Source organism: Anomaloglossus baeobatrachus, chromosome 4 (genome assembly GCF_048569485.1).
Source record: "Anomaloglossus baeobatrachus isolate aAnoBae1 chromosome 4, aAnoBae1.hap1, whole genome shotgun sequence".
NCBI classification, from domain to species: Eukaryota; Metazoa; Chordata; class Amphibia; order Anura; family Aromobatidae; genus Anomaloglossus; species Anomaloglossus baeobatrachus.
The window spans coordinates 33267221-33288146 of NC_134356.1; the positions used below are offsets into that span (position 1 = coordinate 33267221).

Sequence of the window (20926 nt, forward strand, 5' to 3'; positions counted from 1 at the left end):
TTATATTCTTGTCCATAGGGGCAGTATTATAGTAGTTATATTCTTGTACATAGGGGGCGGTATTACAGTGGTTATGTTCTTGTTCATAGGGGTAGTATTATAGTAGTTATATTCTTGTACATAGGGGCAATATTCTAGTAGTTATATTCTTGTACATAGGAGCAGTATTATAGTAGTTATATTCTTGTCCATAGGGGCAGTATTATAGTAGTTATATTCTTGTACATAGGGGCAGTATTATAGTAGTTATATTCTTGTACATAGGGGGCAGTATTATAGTAGTTATATTGTTGTACATAGGAGGCAGTATTATAGTAGTTATATTCTTGTACATAGGAGCAGTATTATAGTAGTTATATTCTTGTACATAGGGGCAGTATTATAGTAGTTATATTCTTGTACATAGGGGCAGTATTATAGTAGTTATATTGTTGTACATAGGAGGCAGTATTATAGTAGTTATATTCTTGTACACAGGGGCAGTATTATAGTAGCTATATTCTTGTACATAGGAGGCAGTATTATAGTAGTTATATTCTTGTACATAGGAGGCAGTATTATAGTAGTTATATTATTGTCCATAGGGGCAGTATTATAGTAGTTATATTCTTGTACATAGGGGGCGGTATTACAGTGGTTATATTCTTGTACATAGGGGGCAGTATTATAGTAGTTATATTCTTGTACATAGGGGGCAGTATTATAGTAGTTATATTCTTGTACATAGGGGCAATATTCTAGTAGTTATATTCTTGTACATAGGAGCAGTATTATAGTAGTTATATTCTTGTCCATAGGGGCAGTATTATAGTAGTTATATTCTTGTACATAGGGGCAGTATTATAGTAGTTATATTCTTGTACATAGGGGGCGGTATTACAGTGGTTATATTCTTGTACATAGGGGTAGTATTATAGCAGTTATATTCTTGTACATAGGGGTAGTATTATAGTAGTTATATTCTTGTACATAGGGGGCAGTATTATAGTAGTTATATTCTTGTACATAGGGGCAGTATTATAGCAGTTATATTCTTGTACATAGAAGCAATATTATAGTAGTTATATTCTTGTATATAGGGGCAGTATTATAGTAGTTATATTCTTGTACATAGGAGCAGTATTATAGTAGTTATATTCTTGTCCATAGGGGCAATTTTTATTAGAAAAAACAAACATAAATACATGAATAAGAAACAAAAACTCCCATTAATACAGGCCACAAATCACTGAGGTTACATAGACACCGCCACTAAATAATCAGATCAAATGCAGAAATAAAGTAACGAGTCCACACCTGTGCGGGGAATGAAGCATCAATGAAACTCAGCAATAACATACAATATATAGAAGGAGCAGAGTGATACTCATCATCCCGAGTCAGGGACGTTCTGTCCACCGCCGGTGTCCATGGCAGATTCTACCTGAGGGTCTCTTGTCCATAGGGGCAGTATTATAGTAGTTATATTCTTGTCCATAGGGGCAGTATTATAGTAGTTATATTCTTGTACATAGGGGGCAGTATTATAGCAGTTATATTCTTGTACATAGGAGCAGTATTATAGTAGTTATATTCTTGTCCATAGGGGCAGTATTATAGTAGTTATATTCTTGTACATAGGGGGCGGTATTACAGTGGTTATATTCTTGTACATAGGGGTAGTATTATAGTAGTTATATTCTTGTACATAGGGGGCGGTATTACAGTGGTTATATTCTTGTACAAAGGGGGCAGTATTATAGTAGTTATATTCTTGTACATAGGGGGCAGTATTATAGTAGTTATATTCTTGTACATAGGGGGCAGTATTATAGTAGTTATATTCTTGTACATAGGGGGCAGTATTATAGCAGTTATATTCTTGTACATAGGGGGCAGTATTATAGTAGTTATATTCTTGTACATAGGGGGCAGTATTATAGTAGTTATATTCTTGTACATAGGAGCAGTATTATAGTAGTTATATTCTTGTACATAGGGGGCAGTATTATAGTAGTTATATTCTTGTACATAGCGGCAATATTCTAGTAGTTATATTCTTGTACATAGGAGCAGTATTATAGTAGTTATATTCTTGTCCATAGGGGCAGTATTATAGTAGTTATATTCTTGTACATAGGGGCAGTATTATAGTAGTTATATTCTTGTACATAGGGGGCGGTATTACAGTGGTTATATTCTTGTACATAGGGGTAGTATTATAGCAGTTATATTCTTGTACATAGGGGTAGTATTATAGTAGTTATATTCTTGTACATAGGGGGCAGTATTATAGTAGTTATATTCTTGTACATAGAAGCAATATTATAGTAGTTATATTCTTGTATATAGGGGCAGTATTATAGTAGTTATATTCTTGTACATAGGAGCAGTATTATAGTAGTTATATTCTTGTCCATAGGGGCAGTATTATAGTAGTTATATTCTTGTCCATAGGGGCAGTATTATAGTAGTTATATTCTTGTACATAGGGGGCAGTATTATAGCAGTTATATTCTTGTACATAGGAGCAGTATTATAGTAGTTATATTCTTGTCCATAGGGGCAGTATTATAGTAGTTATATTCTTGTACATAGGGGGCGGTATTACAGTGGTTATGTTCTTGTTCATAGGGGTAGTATTATAGTAGTTATATTCTTGTACATAGGGGGCGGTATTACAGTGGTTATATTCTTGTACAAAGGGGGCAGTATTATAGTAGTTATATTCTTGTACATAGGGGGCAGTATTATAGTAGTTATATTCTTGTACATAGGGGGCAGTATTATAGTAGTTATATTCTTGTACATAGGGGGCAGTATTATAGCAGTTATATTCTTGTACATAGGTGGCAGTATTATAGTAGTTATATTCTTGTACATAGGGGCAGTATTATAGTAGTTATATTCTTGCACATAGGGGCAGTATTATAGCAGTTATATTCTTGTACATAGGTGGCAGTATTATAGTAGTTATATTCTTGTACATAGGGGCAGTATTATAGTAGTTATATTCTTGTACATAGGGGGCAGTATTATAGTAGTTATATTCTTGCACATAGGGGCAGTATTATAGCAGTTATATTCTTGTACATAGGTGGCAGTATTATAGTAGTTATATTCTTGTACATAGGGGTAGTATTATAGTAGTTATATTCTTGTACATAGGAGCAGTATTATAGTAGTTATATTCTTGTACATAGGAGCAGTATTATAGCAGTTATATTCTTGTACATAGGAGCAGTATTATAGTAGTTATATTCTTGTACATAGGGGGCAGTATTATAGTAGTTATATTCTTGCACATAGGGGCAGTATTATAGCAGTTATATTCTTGTACATAGGAGCAGTATTATAGCAGTTATATTCTTGTACATAGGAGCAGTATTATAGTAGTTATATTCTTGTACATAGGGGGCAGTATTATAGTAGTTATATTCTTGCACATAGGGGCAGTATTATAGCAGTTATATTCTTGTACATAGGTGGCAGTATTATAGTAGTTATATTCTTGTACATAGGGGTAGTATTATAGTAGTTATATTCTTGTACATAGGGGGCAGTATTATAGTAGTTATATTCTTGCACATAGGGGCAGTATTATAGCAGTTATATTCTTGTACATAGGTGGCAGTATTATAGTAGTTATATTCTTGTACATAGGGGTAGTATTATAGTAGTTATATTCTTGTACATAGGAGCAGTATTATAGTAGTTATATTCTTGTACATAGAGGGCAGTATTATAGTAGTTATATTTTTGTACATAGGGGCAGTATTATAGTACTTTTAGTTTTTGTACAATATTTAGAGTATTTAGCTTATCTTCTATTTATCAGACATCAGAATTCTCTACACTATATATTATGATAACCGCACTTACGTTATTTTTGAGCTGTTTTTCAATAAAATTCAAAGATTTCAAGAAAGATCCTTCAGAAAATCTTGCATAATTGATGAATTTTTCACTTTTCTGACTTAATTTGTAATTTACTGAGATCTCGTCTGCCAGGGACTCGGCTTTACTTTTTGTAGAAATTGTTGGCAATTTTAATGCATTACATATATTGAATTAATATTTACAGAGTCATAATATGCTTTGATGTCAAGATAACGCTTCTCTTAAGACGCCTCTCTACATTTAATGGAAAATGTGTCCTGGACTAAACAGATTAAAGAGAACAAAATATTGTTGGGTTTGTACAAGGTTCTTAAAAGGATCTGCTTTTTTTCATTGTGGAACAGCGCCACTCTGGTCTGCTGGTTGTGTCCGGTATTGCAGTCTATTGAAGTAAATAAGGCTGAGGTGCAATACCACACACATCCTGCAGATAAAAGTGGTGCTGTCCCTTTAAAACAAGACAATCCCATTTCCTAAAGTTAGTATGCCCATTAAAAAAAAATAACTTTTTCCATTAAAAATGTCTAAATAACAATTATTGAATAATTATTGATGAAAGCAGGTGTATATTAGTAGTGGAAAATACATAAATGGGTGAAGACCCCATGATTTTTTTTGGCTTTTTCCGTACCTCTCAAAAATTTTATATATGGCTGCTCCTCATGGGAGGGACTAAGGTGGGGCTTAAATTGTCCAGACCCAATGATTTTTTTGGGGCTTTTTCTGTACTTCCCAAAAATTCTATTTTTGGCTGCTCCTCATGGGAGGGTCTAGGGCAGGGCTTAAACTGTCCTCTGGTTCAAATATTGGGTTTATGTGGTATTTTTATGGGGAACCAATCACTGTGGTGCGAATTTTACAAAAACTGATGTACTTGCCGGTGCACATTTACCTGGGTATCAATATCTGTCACTGTAAGACTCAAATTAATCAACTGCTTATTCACGAAATTCAGCATTGCCTGAAAACAAAGGAATTCACAATGAGATATTCATTACAGGACTTGTCACTTGCTATGAGAATTTTTTTTTTTACTTTTTTTTAAACCTAATGTAAATGCTGCTGTTCTCCTGAATCGGGCGCAGTTTTTCTTTTCTTCCTGCGCCTCTACATTCCTGAGATATGGCCTCCCCTTCCTTTTTTTAAATCATATCTCTTTTGCCAAGTGGGTGTGGTCTTACAAAATACACTATAGGATAGTGAAAGGCAGGGGCTCCTATGCTGTCCCTCACGCTAGGGAACCTTAGGCTATCCATTAGAAGTGCCGTGTTTTCAAATATCACCTAGGCTATCCTTGACTTCTGGATTACCCCTGATGGTGGGGACGCCGGAGTCCCATGCCTTACTGTTCTCTTAACCATAACTAATCTGTTACCCCCCAGGGAAGGAATGAGCAGGAGTTAGATGGTAACATAGATAAAGACAAACAGGGAAAAAACAAACTTCAGATACACTGTAAACTTACAGGAACAAACAGTAAGAAACTAAGGTCAAAAGCAAGAGTAGGAAGGCAGCAATAAAAGGACAACACCACTATCTTATAAAACAATAATATCAGCAAGTCTGGGTCACACACCTTACCAAACCAGTATAGAAAAGCTATAGCGGGCATTGAGGGAAGGGTCCAGCCAGCATATATACGAGGGGAACGAATGTGACTGGCTCTCCGACAGCATGTGATCAAAGGAGACTAACAACCAGACCAGCAGAGATTAACTCTTGCTAGCCTGACTATGAACTACAAGTCTGAGGGTCAACACCCAAGTCTCCCTGCGCTGATCACAGACATCAGAGAAGTTAGCAGGCAGAGAGCCAGAATCTGTAGTCTCCACAGATCTTGATGCCGCCATGACAGTTGGCGATATTTGTAAAAACCTTCTTGTGACACACACCCACTTGGCTAAGTAGACAATTTGTATAACATGGAGGGCCATATTTCAGGGATGGAAAACTGCAGGATCAAAGAAAAATACATCATTGGATTCAGGAGAATATCGGCATTTACCCCAGGTAAAAAAAATACATTTTATGGCAAGTGAATAAAACACATTCTAAGAAATTTCAGCCTGATATTGCCAATCTAATATATAAAGCTGAGTGTATGTATGTGTGTGTGTGTGTGTGTGTGTGTGTGTGTATATGTGTGTGTGTGTGTGTATATGTGTGTATGTCCGCTAAAGGAATTTGTACCATCGCATTTACAATCATGAAATTTTGCACAGATGCCCCCATGTGACCCAGGGAACGTCATAGACCATGTTTTGACAGGAAAATCTAACCCTGCGCTTTACAGTTACTCTCCAAAATCCTGCCTCTATTTAACTGAATGGAGGTGGGAGCTACTGGCTATTAATAGAAACTGACAGTGGTTGCTATAGGAACAAAATAAACTGTTATTATAAGAAGCTTATGTGTGAGGTAATAAGATGTATGTGGTGAGACGGATAGAGAGAGACAGAAAGAGACAGACAGACAGACGGGGAAAGAGACAGACGGGCAAAGAGACAGCCCTGGAAAGAGACAGCCGGGCAAAGAGACAAACCTGGAAAGAGACAGACCTGGAAAGAGACAGACCTGGAAAGAGACAGACTTGGAAAGAGACAGATGGGGAAAGAGACAGCCCTGGAAAGAGAAAGCCTTGGAAAGAGACAGCCCTGGAAAAAGACAGCCGGACAAAGAGACAGATAGGCAAAGAATCAGACGGGCAAAGAGACAGATGCGCAAAGAGACAGCGCTGGAAAGAGACAGACGAGGCAAAGAGACAGACGGGGCAAAAAGACAGACCTGGAAAGAGACAGACAAAGACAGACTGTGAAAGAGACAGACGGTGAAAGAGACAGACGGGAAAAGAGACAGCCTGGAAAAGAGAGAGACAGACACACATAGAAAGACAGAAAGACACAGAGATGAAGACAGATAGACTGATACAAATACAGACAGAGAGATAGAAACAGACAGACAAAGAGAGACAGACAGCGACACACAGACAGAGACTGGGAGAGAGACAGAGAGACTGTTACTATCCCAGGCAATGCCGGGTACTACAGCTAGTATTACATAAATTCTGAGTTTATCCATTCTACAGACAGGTATGAGCCCTCAGATCATCTAGGAGGTTAACTATTGCCATATTCAGAAATGCATATGTTGCCGTCAGATCACCACTATTCTTAAACAGAGCACCAAAATCGCCATGAAACTAAATAATAACATTCTACCTACATGCAGCTGACACTAGAGGGAGCTAAGGAGCTTCATGTATACAGTATGCAGCAAGCTCCCCCTAGTGGTGACTGAAAACAGAAGATTATCATGTATATGTATAACTATGTTCTAAATTGTATGAGAAAAAGTGGAGCTTGAACATTGTAGAGATATAGTAGGACATTAATCAGAACAGATTTTTTGAATCCTTTTAAATAATAAAAAATATAGAAAAGTTGAAATGATCCCTATGGATGACTTATAATTTTTTTAAAAAACAATTTTACCTGTTTGACATCATTTACTTTTTCTGGATTAACTTCAAAAAGTTGATCGAATCCGTCCTTCTCTAGAAAAGAAGAGACAATAAAAAGTCTAGAACGTTGGAGAAACAACTGTAAAAAATATATTGTCTGTGATTGAAATTTCCCAGATGTACATAGTTTCCCTATTTTTCAGAAAACATTTACATTGTCCCAGGACATTAAAGGATAGTGGTTATACAAACCCCACCCACGAATAGATGGTGACTATCAGTTTGGGGCAAAGGACTAATCTTACGGATAGCAATAAAGTGAGGTAACAAAAACAGTTAAAAAATCATTCAATTTATGAGAACATTAAAATTCCAAATGGGAAAAGGGTGAAAAAACCCCAGGTTAGTCCAGGCCGTGTACACTAACGCGTTTCAGACATGACTGTCACACGCTAACGCGATTCGGACATGACTCATACACTACGCGTTGCAGACATGACTTGTACTCTAACGCGTTTCGGACATGACTATCGTACACTTAATGCATTTTGGACATGACTGTCGTACAATTAACACTTAATGCATTTTGGACATGACTGTCGTACAATTAACACGTTTCGGACGCGACTGTAGTACACTATCGCAATTCGGACATGACTGTCGTACAATAACGCATTTCGGACATGACTGTCGTACAATAACGCGTTTCAGACATGACTGTCATACACTAACATGTTTTGGACAAGACTGTCGAACAGCTAGCACGTTTCGGACCTAACTGTCATACAGCTAGCGCGTTTCGGACCTGACTGTCGTACAACTAGCGCGTTTTGGACCTGACTGTTGTGTCCGAAATGTGTTAGCTATACACTTTTTTTTATGCTTGATCGCATTATTGTTTTTCATATCTTGTGAGTTTCCTGGACACCGCCCCCAATTATTCTTCACTTAACCTCTGCATTTTTGGATAATCTCTGCATTGTGCTGAACTGATACAAAACCCCTTTTTTACATTCATTTTATGGATACATTGCATCAATTATTGCACCCATGCTTTTTCAGCATGATCAGAAGTAAAGTCTACTGTCTAATTATAATTTCTGTTAATAGCATCCCTTTAAGGGGGACCTGTTACCAGATGTAGTGTGACCAGCTTTTGTCCTTACCTTATTCCCATCGCTCTTCTTAATATTCCATTTTTTGTTATTTATAAATCCGCCATTTGGTTCCAGAGATATATGCCTTTTCATTTTGTGCTTTTTATGGGTGTGGCTCACAGGTTCCTCTGGGGCGTGTCTTTACAATACCTTGTGGGCCACACCCCTTTTTAAAATCCATAAAATTTAGAGCTAAATAAAATGGTCAATATCTCCGGAACCGTATGGTGTATTTCTAAAAAACAAAAAACGTCATACTAAGGGGAGCAATGGGAATACAATAGGAGAAAAAAAATGCCCCTTCAGACCTGGTTATATTTGCTCTTTAAGCTTAAAGGGGTTGTCTCATGTAAACAAACTGTGCTTAATATGAAGCCAGTTGATTTCCATGGACTCGGCTTTTCTAACCAGTATCGATCACATGATTGCAGAAGGAAGCCTCGTCCTCATCTAGGTACTAGTTTTACCTACAGTGACCTCTACAGGAGAAGTGTGGCATTACATGACTGCCATTCAAATGATTGGCTGCTCAATAATACATAGACGTCCTGAGTGTAACGGTTGTGGCCGGTGTAGGGGCAGCGAGCGGAATTAGTGGACCCACTGGATCATAGGGGGGACACGGACTTACCCTTTAGTGGGAGGGGCTTAAGCGCCTACCGCGAGGCGGACCCCAGGTACCACTCCTAAGGCTGTAGCAGATGACCCCCCCAGGACAGGTGATGGACTCAAGTATAAACACAGGTTCAGGTGGGGTGACTGAGGCAGGCTGGACAGGTGGGTAGAGACAGAATGGTGGGTGTTGTGAATGTTAGTTGTGACTTGGCTGCTGGGAGGCTCCCTCTAGTGGCCAGGAATGGTTTGGACTTGAACCAGGTGTGTTGTGCAGTGGGTGTTTCCTTTCCTAACTCTCTGCTTATTTAAGTCCTGGTCTGATTGCAGGCTGTTGCCGGATGTCAGTTGTTCTTTGTATCGCTAGCCTGCTTAATCCTGCTCTACATCATATCCACTCCAGATAAGTGCTTGCTCTTTATTTATTGTCTGGTTCTTTTGCTTTTCTGGGTTTGTCATTTGCTGTGGTTGGTTTCAGTTTATTTCCTTCCAGGGATTTTCCCCCTTAGTGGATTGTTGAGGAACTCCCTGCAGTTCTGTGTGGAGTATAGCTCCTTTGGGTGCATGTGTTTATGGCTTGTTGAATTTGTTATAATTCTTGTTTTCTGTTCATTGGTATGACAAGGACACCTGGTATAGGACGGAGTTCAGATCGAGCGATCTGAGGGCCTTTTTGTACTATCAGGAAGTTGGTATTTTGCAGGGTTTTTCTCTGGCTACCATCAGTCCCTTTCCTGTCCTTTCCTATTTTAGTCAGCGGGGACCTCACCTTTTGCTAATCCTGTCATCTACCTGTGTATTGTGTTTTTCCTATATCACCGGTCTTTGAATGTGGGGGGCTTGCTATTCTTGTCTATTTTCTGAGGCAGAGAGTTATTCATCTTTCCTACCTTTAGGCTAGTTAGTTCTCCGGCTGGGTTCGCGGTGCACAGGATGTTGGTTCACCCCTCGGCTACTTCTAGTTGTGATGGTTAGTAAGGGGATGGCGGCCAGATTAGTTGCCAATGCTCTTGTCACCTTTTTGCCAATGATTTGTGGTGGTCTTCCATGGTTCTGGATCATAACAGTACATCCGGCCAAACAAATTTAAAGGGTACTCTTAAGAAGGAAAAAGAAAAAAAAAAAGCTGCTGAGAAATTTTTTTTTTTTTGGTGTTTTTCCTCTTCTTCTTTGGGTTCTGTGGAAGATTTCTTTTGTCTAGCATGGATGAATTGGGTGAGCGTGTTGCTCATCTTGATGCTAAGGTTCGTCGTATAGAGTCTTATCTTGCACAGACTCCCCTTGCAGAGCCTAAAATTCCCGTTCCTGAATTTTTTTCAGGAGATAGGTCGAGATTTTTGAGCTTCAAAAATAATTGTAAATTATTTTTTGACCTGCGCCCCAAGTCCTCAGGGAATCCCGTACAGCAGGTTAAGATTGTCATCTCCTTGCTGCGTGGTGACCCTCAGGACTGGGCCTTCTCTTTGGCGTCTTTTGATCCGATTCTCAATGATGTGGACTCCTTTTTTCAGGCCTTGGGATTATTATATGACGAACCCAATATTGTGGACCAAGCAGAAAAGGCCTTGTTGTCCTTAACTCAGGGTTTGGATTCTGCAGAAACGTTTTGTCAGAAATTTCGTAAGTGGGCGGTCCTTACCAAATAGAATGATGATGCGCTTGCTGCTCTTTTTCGCAAGGGTTTTGTGGATGCTGTGAAGGATGTAATGGTAGGATTTCCCGTCCCTTCTGGTCTTGATGCCTCTATGACCTTGGCCATTCAGATTGATAGGCGGTTACGTGAGCGCAGGAAGATATCTGCTGGTTTTGTGCCTGTGGAACAGCCTTTGGAGCCTATGGAGTGTGATAGGGTCCTTTCTAATGCTAGTCGGCAGGGGTTCAGACGGAAGAATAGACTGTGCTTCTATTGTGGAGACGCTTCTCATAACATCTCTGTCTGCCCTAAACGTGAAAGGAGATTGGCTACTTCTGTTACTGTGGGTTCTTTGCAACCAAAGTTTCTTTTGTCTGTCACATTGATTTGCTCATTGTCTTCCTTTTCTGCATTTGCCTTTGTGGACTCAGGGGCAGCGCTCAATTTGATGGATTTTGGGTTTGCTAGGGATTGTGGTTTTACCATGGTTCCTTTGCAAACTCCTATTCCTTTAAGGGGCATTGATGCTACCCCTTTGGCAGAACATAAACCCCAATTTTGGACCCAGGTGCCTATGAGAGTTGCACCATCGCATCAGGAAACTTGTACATTTTTAGTATTGCATAATCTACAGGATACCTTGGTACTGGGATATGCGTGGTTGCAGACCCATAATCCGGTTCTTGACTGGAGATCCTTGTCGGTAGCTAGTTGGGGTTGTCAAGGTTTGCATCAGGACCTTTCCGTGTCATCCATGTCTGCTCAGGCAGTTGATGTTCCAGCTTTCTTGTCTGATTTCCGTGATGTATTTAATGACCAGGAATCTGATTCTCTGCCCCCACACCGGGACTGTGACTGTGCCATTGAGTTGGTGCCTGGTTGTAAATTTCCCAAGGGGCGGATTTTCAACTTGTCTGTGCCCGAACATGATGCCATGCGGTCATACATCAGGGAATCATTGGAGAAGGGGCACATTCGGCCCTCATCTTCTCCTTTGGGTGCTGGCTTCTTCTTTGTTGCTAAGAAAGATGGTTCGTTGAGGCCTTGTATTGATTACCGTCTTCTTAATAAAATTACGGTTAAATATCAGTACCCTTTGCCTCTGATGTCTGATCTGCTCTCTAGAGTGCAGAGTGCCAAATGGTTTACGAAACTGGATCTTAAGGGTGCGTATAATGTCGTGGGCGGGGAGGAGGGTGTCAGCACACCGCGCTCACCCCTTCTGCTCAGGTCCGGCAGTTGCTCCTGGTGGCTCGAGCCGTGGGCCGGATCCCGGGGTGTCCCGAGCGACACTCCTCGCCCGTGAGTGAAAGGGGGTGTTTGTTGGGTGTGGGGATTGTTATAGTTCGTGACGCCACCCACGGTTGTGGTGATTGCACCACCGCTGCTCAGTGTGGGGGTCCCGGGGATGGTGATGCGGAGCAGCCAGGTGTTGTGTTGCCCCTCCGTGGGTAGGGGTTGGTGATCCCGGGGCCCGGTGATGAGATGTGAAGTGTAGGTCCTGGAGGGCGCAGGGGCGCGGGGGCAGCGCTGTGCCTTGCGGCACTATGGTACTCACTCAGCCTGACACACGGACACAGTTTGTACGGTAAACCAACGGCTGGTAGGACGGTCCCACAGACGGCTGCACCTGCACTCCCGGTAGGTAACGGTGACGTTTCTCTTCCTTGCACCTGTGTTGTCTGATGGTAGCGGTGGATTCCCTCCGGTTACCCGCTCCCCGACTGCAATCTGGGCCGGAGGAGCTCTACACTTTGCCCGCAGGCGCTGGCCCTGAGAAACTGGTGCCTTGGCGGTGGCGGTGTCTCCCTGGTAATGGTCGGGCTGTTGCCGTCAATCGGGACTTGGTTGCTGGGGGATCTGCGTCCCCGTCACTGACGGATTTGGCAAATCTGGCGACTCCTAGCCTTGCCGGGGTCCGAGAGGCCCCTGCCCTGGTGCTGACTGTCCTTCGGAACACTGCTCCAGACCACCGGGCACACAGCCAACGGGGTCCTTCCAGGAACTTCCAAACTGTCCCCCTCCAAACAGTCACCGCCGTCGCTGACCTTGCTGTTCTGGCCCTACACAAAGCTGGGCTCTCAGGCTTTCTTTCCTTCTGTCACTTTGCTTGCTTTCCTCCTTTACTCCCTTCACTTTCACTTTGTTGTTTACTTTAGCCCCTGCCTGGGCTACTCCTCACTCCTTCCACTTCCTCCTCCCTCACTCGACTCTCCCTGGACTCTAACTGCCTGGTTACTTCCTGCCTCCTTGGTGGGCGGAGCCAACCGCCTGGCCCACCCCCTGGTGTGCATCATCAACCTCTGGAGGAAGGCAACAAGGATTTCTGGTTAGCAGGTGTGCCTACCTGGAGTGTGGGGTGTGGTGGTGTTGTGACCTGTGTCCCCTGGCTTGCCCAGGGCGACACATTCCCCCTTAGCAAAATGCAGACCGTCCGCGGGCTGCCGTCCTACACCGGTTTTTATTTTTCTGTAAAAGGGGGTAACAAGGGTTAATCAAACATCAATAACATTTTTAATCATAAACTCTTCCCAAGACGGGAGGCACATTTTCTTAAACGTTGCAACGGTATACGGTCACGGTTTCCGCTCTCTCCCACCCAAGCAACCTGGCCCTGATGCTGCCCCTAAAACCCAGGCAGCACCCCTTGACCCACAGTCCAGCACAAGTTACCCGAGCGGGATCTGTCCTTCCCCTCCAGAGGGTAGCCACCGGTTCCTTTGGTGGCTGGGCCCTGGCCTGCTCTGCTCAGGGCCCTCCCTCCAACCTGCCTCTCCGGAGGCGGTATTGCGGAAACGGTAACGGTACCCAACATATTTACAAGCCACTTAACGTTTGTGGTGCCCTGCAAGTTCACGGGCTTGTCCATGGATAGTTCCCATGCAAAACTTAAACGGTCCCCACGGGGACAACGGTGCCGGCTCCAGCCGGTTGCAAATCACACGGTGAATCAGGTGAAAACTCGGTTCATTTTCATTTTCATCATTTCAAACTTTCAAACTTTTTCAAACAAACAAACAGCAAACTTCTGGTGGTCCCCACGGGGACGGTGCAGCGGGCATCCGCTGCCCTACTCCGGCTCCTCTGCTAAGGCGAACCCATCCTCTGCCACCAGCACACCAAACAGGCACTGACATGCCTGCTGTGACAGGGGTACCCGGTACCCATTTCCACCGGTACGCGGGGTATGATAAACCACGGGGTCCCCCACATAGCGGGAGCGCTCAATTGCTCCTTCAGCCGCAACAGCGGACCTGGAGCTGGGGCAGGAGTCGTCATCTCTTAGTCCTGCGTCAGGCGGGTTGCCGCCAGCTGCCGCAGCCTCCTGGCCCCCAGTATCCAGCACCTCAGACCCTTCTACAGTAGCACGGGGCAGCAGATTAGGCGAGCTTACACGGAGGCGCTCCATAGATAACGGTAAGGATGATGTATAAGCCGAAACTAGGCCGGGCCCCTCAGCCGCAGCGGCCGGTCCAGGTAGGACATAGGGACGTGGGTCACCAGTCGGTTCTGCTACATCCATTTCCCCTCCGTACCTCGGGGCAGTTGTAATCAGCTCCTCCACCTCGTTGGTCCACTGCTCCAGTATCCGGAAGATCTGATCCTGCTGACGCTGGTGGAATTGTATCACCCGGGCCTTCATCCAGGCCACGGTCCCGGGCTCAGGGTCTGGCACAGTCTCTATTGGGACGTCTGGCACCACGCTGTTAAGGGGCCGCGGTTCTAGCGGTTCCCCTTGGGGCACTTCAGGGCCGTCCTGGACGTCTGCAGCCGGCTGATCCGCCGGAGCAGCTGGGCAGGGTATCGCTACCGATTGGGCAGGTAGCGGGCCTAATGGCGGGGCGGCAGCAACTATCACGGGTAGCGGGGAGAGAGGCAGGGTGAGCGGAAGCCGGCCGGGCCCCTCAGCTCCAACGGCCGATCCTTCAGGAATACAGGGGCGTGGGTCGCTTACCCGCTCCTCCAAATCCTCTTCCGCCTCGCGTCTCCACATAGCAGCCACCACGTCCGCCATGTCAGTCTCCCACTCCTCCAGGAGGAGTTGCATCTGGGCCTGCAGACGGTTACTCAGCGGGACGGTCCGGTCCCTCAACCACGTCGCCGTGCCGGGCGCAGGGGCTTCTTCGTTGGGAGCTGGGTGGTACATCTTGGCACTTGTGCCTTCCAGGAACTGGGTATCTTTGCAGAGTCCTGGCGTCCCTGCTTGTATAGCCGCGGCTACATGCGGCCGGCCGCCATCGCGTCCCCCTTAGCTCTTTCCGGCCCCTCCTCTCTCGGGGCGGGGTTTTGGCCTTCGCGCTTCTACTGCTCGAGAAGACGCTCGAGCGGGAACTTTTCGCGCCAAAGATGGCGGCTTCTGAAATTTTCCTGCCGGATGCCTCCGGCGGTAACAAGGCGCACCTCTACCTGACGGCAGAGCGGTAAGATCCTGTTCGTGACGCCAAGTTGTCGCGGGCGGGGAGGAGGGTGTCAGCACACCGCGCTCACCCCTTCTGCTCGGGTCCGGCAGTTGCTCCTGGTGGCTCGAGCCGTGGGCCGGATCCCGGGGTGTCCCGAGCGACACTCCTCGCCCGTGAGTGAAAGGGGGTGTTTGTTGGGTGTGGGGATTGTTATAGTTCGTGACGCCACCCACGGTTGTGGTGATTGCACCACCGCTGCTCAGTGTGGGGGTCCCGGGGATGGTGATGCGGAGCAGCCAGGTGTTGTGTTGCCCCTCCGTGGGTAGGGGTTGGTGATCCCGGGGCCCGGTGATGAGATGTGAAGTGTAGGTCCTGGAGGGCGCAGGGGCGCGGGGGCAGCGCTGTGCCTTGCGGCACTATGGTACTCACTCAGCCTGACACACGGACACAGTTTGTACGGTAAACCAACGGCTGGTAGGACGGTCCCACAGACGGCTGCACCTGCACTCCCGGTAGGTAACGGTGACGTTTCTCTTCCTTGCACCTGTGTTGTCTGATGGTAGCGGTGGATTCCCTCCGGTTACCCGCTCCCCGACTGCAATCTGGGCCGGAGGAGCTCTACACTTTGCCCGCAGGCGCTGGCCCTGGGGAAACTTGTGCCTTGGCGGTGGCGGTGTCTCCCCGGTAATGGTCGGGCTGTTGCCGTCAATCGGGACTTGGTTGCTGGGGGATCTGCGTCCCCGTCACTGACGGATTTGGCAAATCTGGCGACTCCTAGCCTTGCCGGGGTCCGAGAGGCCCCTGCCCTGGTGCTGACTGTCCTTCGGAACACTGCTCCAGACCACCGGGCACACAGCCAACGGGGTCCTTCCAGGACCTTCCAAACTGTCCCCCTCCAAACAGTCACCGCCGTCGCTGACCTTGCTGTTCTGGCCCTACACAAAGCTGGGCTCTCAGGCTTTCTTTCCTTCTGTCACTTTGCTTGCTTTCCTCCTTTACTCCCTTCACTTTCACTTTGTTGTTTACTTTAGCCCCTGCCTGGGCTACTCCTCACTCCTTCCACTTCCTCCTCCCTCACTCGACTCTCCCTGGACTCTAACTGCCTGGTTACTTCCTGCCTCCAGAGTTGTGAGCTCCTTGGTGGGCGGAGCCAACCGCCTGGCCCACCCCCTGGTGTGCATCATCAACCTCTGGAGGAAGGCAACAAGGATTTCTGGTTAGCAGGTGTGCCTACCTGGAGTGTGGGGTGTGGTGGTGTTGTGACCTGTGTCCCCTGGCTTGCCCAGGGCGACACATATAATCTCATCCGTATTAAGGAGGGTGATGAATGGAAGACGGCTTTTAATAATCCTGAGGGGCATTTTGAGTACCTAGTGATGCCTTTTGGGCTCACTAATGCACCCTCCGTCTTCCAGACCTTCATGAATGATATTTTTCGGGACCTTATTGGTAAATTTTTGATTGTGTATTTGGATGACATCTTGATTTCTTCTGATGATTGGGACTCTCATGTGGGGCAAGTACGGGATGTTTTTCAGATACTTAAGGATAATGCACTGTACGTTAAGGGGTCAAAGTGCCTCTTTGGGGTGCAAAGGATTTCCTTTTTGGGCTTCATCCTGTCTCCCTCCGCTATTGAAATGGACCCGGTTAAGGTTCAGGCTATTTACGACTGGGTGCAACCGACTTCTCTAAAATCCCTGCAGCGGTTTTTGGGGTTTGCTAATTTTTACCGTAAATTTATAGCCAATTTTTCTGCCATTGTCAAACCTCTGACAGATTTGACAAAGAAGGGAGCTGATGCTGAGCATTGGACCCCTGAGGCTATTGTGGCCTTCCAGGAGCTTAAAAGGCGATTCACTTCTGCCCCAGTTCTGCAGCAACCGGATGTGTCTCGCCCATTTCAAGTTGAGATCGATGCCTCAGAGATCGGAGCAGGTGCTGTTCTGTCTCAACGAGACGCTACTTCGGGTAAACTTAAGCCCTGTGCCTTTTTCTCTAGGAAGTTTGCTCCTTCTGAACGGAATTATGATGTGGGGAACCGGGAATTATTGGCTATGAAGTGGGCATTTGAAGAGTGGAGGCATTGGTTGGAGGGGGCTAGGCATCAAGTTGTGGTGCTTACGGACCACAAGAATCTCATCTATCTGGAATCGGCCAAGAGCTTGAATCCTCGGCAGGCCAGGTGGGCTTTGTTTTTTACCCGGTTTAATTTTGTGGTCTCTTTTTTGCCGGGCACCAAGAATGTTAAGGCCGATGCCCTTTCCAGGAGTTTCTGCGCTGACTCTTTGGAGGTTGTCGAACCGTCTACTATAATGAATGATGGTGTAGTTTTCTCGGCTATTTCGCCTGATCTGCGGTTGGCACTGGCGGAATTTCAGGGGGATAAACCTGAGAGATGTCCTACAGGGAAACTGTTTGTCCCAGACCAATGGAGAGACCGAGTTGTCTCTGAGGTTCATTGCTCTGTTTTGGCGGGTCATCCTGGCATTTTTGGTACTCGGGATCTTGTGAGACGCTCTTTTTGGTGGCCTTCCCTGTCCCGAGATGTCCGTCGTTTTGTGCAGTCGTGTGGAGTTTGTTCTAGGTCCAAGCCCTGTTGTTCACGTTCTAGTGGGCTATTATTGCCTGTGCCGGTACCTAAGAGACCTTGGACGCACATCTCTATGGATTTTATTTCAGAGCTTCCCGTCTCTCAGAAAATGACTGTGATTTGGGTGATCTGTGACAGATTCTCCAAGATGGTCCACTTGGTTCCCTTATCTAAGTTGCCGTCTTCATCAGAGTTGGTGCCTTTGTTTTTGCAACATGTTGTCCGTTTGCATGGAATTCCCGAAAACATTGTTTCTGACAGAGGGGTGCAGTTTGTATCCAGGTTTTGGAGGATTTTTTGCTCCAAATTGGGTGTTCAGCTGTCTTTCTCCTCGGCGTTTCATCCTCAGACCAACGGTCAGACTGAAAGGGCTAACCAGACCCTGGAGACCTATTTACGGTGTTTTGTTTCTGCGGATCAGGATGACTGGGTTTCGTTTTTGCCTTTGGCTGAATTTGCCCTTAACAATAGAGCTAGCTCTACCACGTTGGTGTCCCCCTTTTTCTGCAATTGTGGGTATCACCCTAGGTTCCTCTCAGGGCAGCTTGAGGCGTCTGACTGTCCGGGGGTGGATTCGGTGGTCAACAGAATGCAGCAGATTTGGGGGCAGGTAGTGGATAAATTGTTTTAGTCCCAGGAAACTGCCCAAACGTTTGCCAACCGGCGTCGGACTGTTGGTCCCCGGTTTACAGTAGGGGACATGGTGTGGTTGTCCTCTAAAAATATTCCTATGAGAGTTCCGTCTCCTAAATTTAAGCCCAGATTTATTGGACCTTATAAGATTTCGGAGATTATTAATCCTGTATCTTTCCGTTTGACTCTGCCTGCGTCATTTAAGATTCACAATGTCTTCCATAAGTCCTTGTTGAAGAAACATGTGGAGCCGGCAGTTCCTGCAGTAGCGCCTCCTGACCCTGTTTTGGTACAAGGGGATCTGGAGTGAGGTTGAAAAAATTCTGGATTCCCGTCGCAGTAGGCGTCAGCTTCAGTACCTTGTGAAATGGAAGGGTTATGGGCAGGAGGATAACTCTTGGGTTGTGGCTTCTGACATTCATGCGGACAGGTTGGTTCGCGCCTTCCATCATGCTCATCCCGAGCGACCCGGTGGCGTGGGTGAGGGTTCGGTGACCCCTCCTCAAGGGGGGGGTACTGTTGTGAATGTTAGTTATGTCTTGGCTGCTGGGAGGCTCCCTCTGGTGGCCAGGAATGGTTTGGACAGAGACCAGGTGGGTTGTGCAGTGGGTGTTTCCTTTCCTAACTCTCTGCTTATTTAAGTCCTGGTCTGATTGCAGGCTGTTGCCGGATGTCAGTTGTTCTTTGTATCTCTAGCCTGCTTAATCCTGCTCTACATCACATCCACTCCAGATAAGTTCTTGCTCTTTATTTATTGCCTGGTTCTTTTGCTTTTCTGGGTTTGTCATTTGTTGTGGTTGGTTTCAGTTTATTTCCTTCCAGTGATTTTCTCCCTTAGTGGATTGTTGAGGAACTCCCTGCAGTTCTGTTTGGAGTATAGCTCCTTTGGGTCCATGTGTTTGTGGCTTGTTGAATTTGTTATAATTCTTGTTTTCTGTTCATTGGTATGACAAGGGCACCTGGTATAGGACGGAGTTCAGATCAAGCGATCTGAGGGCCTTTTTGTACTATCAGGAAGTTGGTATTTTGCAGGGTTTTTCTCTGGCAACCATCAGTCCCTTTCCTGTCCTTTCCTATTTTAGTCAGCGGGGGCCTCACCTTTTGCTAATCCTGTCATCTACCTGTGTATTGTGTTTTTCCTATATCACCGCAGTCTTTGAATGTGGGGGGCTTGCTATTCTTGTCTATTTTCTGAGGCAGAGAGTTATTCATCTTTCCTACCTTTAGGATAGTTAGTTCTCCGGCTGGGTTCGCGGTGCACAGGATGTTAGTTCACCCCTCGGCTACTTCTAGTTGTGTTGGTTAGTAAGGAGATGGCGGCCAGATTAGTTGCCAATGCTCTTGTCACCTTTTTGCCAATGATTTGTGGTGATCTTCCATGGTTCCGGATCATAACAGGTGGGTATTTTTTTTTCTCCTATTGTATTCTCATTGCTCCCCTGAGTATGACGTTTTTTGTTTTTTAGAAATACACCATACGGTTCCGGAGACATGGACCATTTTATTGAGCTCTAGTTTTTATGGATTTTAAAAAAGGGAGTGGCTCACAGGGTAGTAATGTAAAGACACGCCCCCGAGGAACCTGTGAGCCACTTCCATACAAAGCACAAAAGGAAAAGGCATATATCTCTGGAACCGTATGACGGATTTATAAATAACAAAAAATGAAATATGAAGACGAGCGATGGGAATAAGGTAAGGGATAGGCAAGTATGGGAAGACACACTCAGGTGACAGACACAGGATGACTAACTGAAGGTGTTGCGCAGGCACCTCCCCTAATGGGAGGATGCCTTAAATACACTACCTATGGCAGAGGGGCACTTCCTGGAAATAGCATGCCAGCCCTTTAAGAGGAGGGCCAGTGGGCACGCGCGCATCATAGGTGCACTCCCGGGAACCCTGTGCGGCATGTACAGGGCCCATGAGGGGAGGGAGGCAGTAGCACACGTGGATGGCCGGGGGAGTGCAGGGGAGGATGCAACCCGGCCAGGGCGGTGAGTAAGTCCTTCCTTGAGCCAGGGAACCTCCCTCGTGTTGTTTTGAGGCAACCTGTTTCATTATTTTTGGATGCAGAGTACCCCTTAAGTGACACAACAAGCTCTGCTACATCTGTCTGTCAATACAAGTTGTTTTTTTCCCTGAAATGACTCTTCTTATCCGTACCTGTTCTCTAAATCCTTGTCATTGCTCAAGAAAGCAGAGAGACATGGCAGTCTGACAGCTTAAGTATGTTCTCCGCCATTCCTCACATCTGTGTCAATTATTGTCTATTCCACTCCATCCCTAAACTGCATTTTTTTTTTTTTTTTAGCATCCTACGTGGTTGCCATGGCAACCCAGGTCCTGTCCGACATCTCACAACGAGACGCCGCTCCTTCCTGCAGGGTCAACGCATTTAGCTTCTACCCAATCCCGACGTCTTGTAAAGGAGAAGTAGCGGGGGCCATGAATTAAACATTAATATCACTTACTATGAGTCGCACCTTCGTCCCTGAAACGAGCCGTTGCGAAAGCGTTCACATGCAAAATGCGATTTAATGAGGAGAAGAACAAACA

At 45.5% G+C, this 20926-nt stretch overlaps 1 protein-coding gene across 2 annotated transcripts in view; it reads right to left on the reverse strand.

Moving 5' to 3' along the window:
* The window catches only part of PARVG (parvin gamma), an 88229-nt gene that overhangs the window by 38027 nt on the left and 29276 nt on the right, over window positions 1-20926 (reverse strand). For both annotated transcript variants that reach the window (XM_075342148.1, XM_075342149.1), the window contains exons 8-10: window positions 20842-20861; window positions 7371-7432; window positions 4772-4840 (exon numbers count right to left, since the gene is read on the reverse strand). In XM_075342148.1, coding sequence (XP_075198263.1) covers window positions 4772-4840; window positions 7371-7432; window positions 20842-20861 — 151 coding nt within the window. The remainder of the gene's footprint in view (window positions 1-4771; window positions 4841-7370; window positions 7433-20841; window positions 20862-20926) is intronic.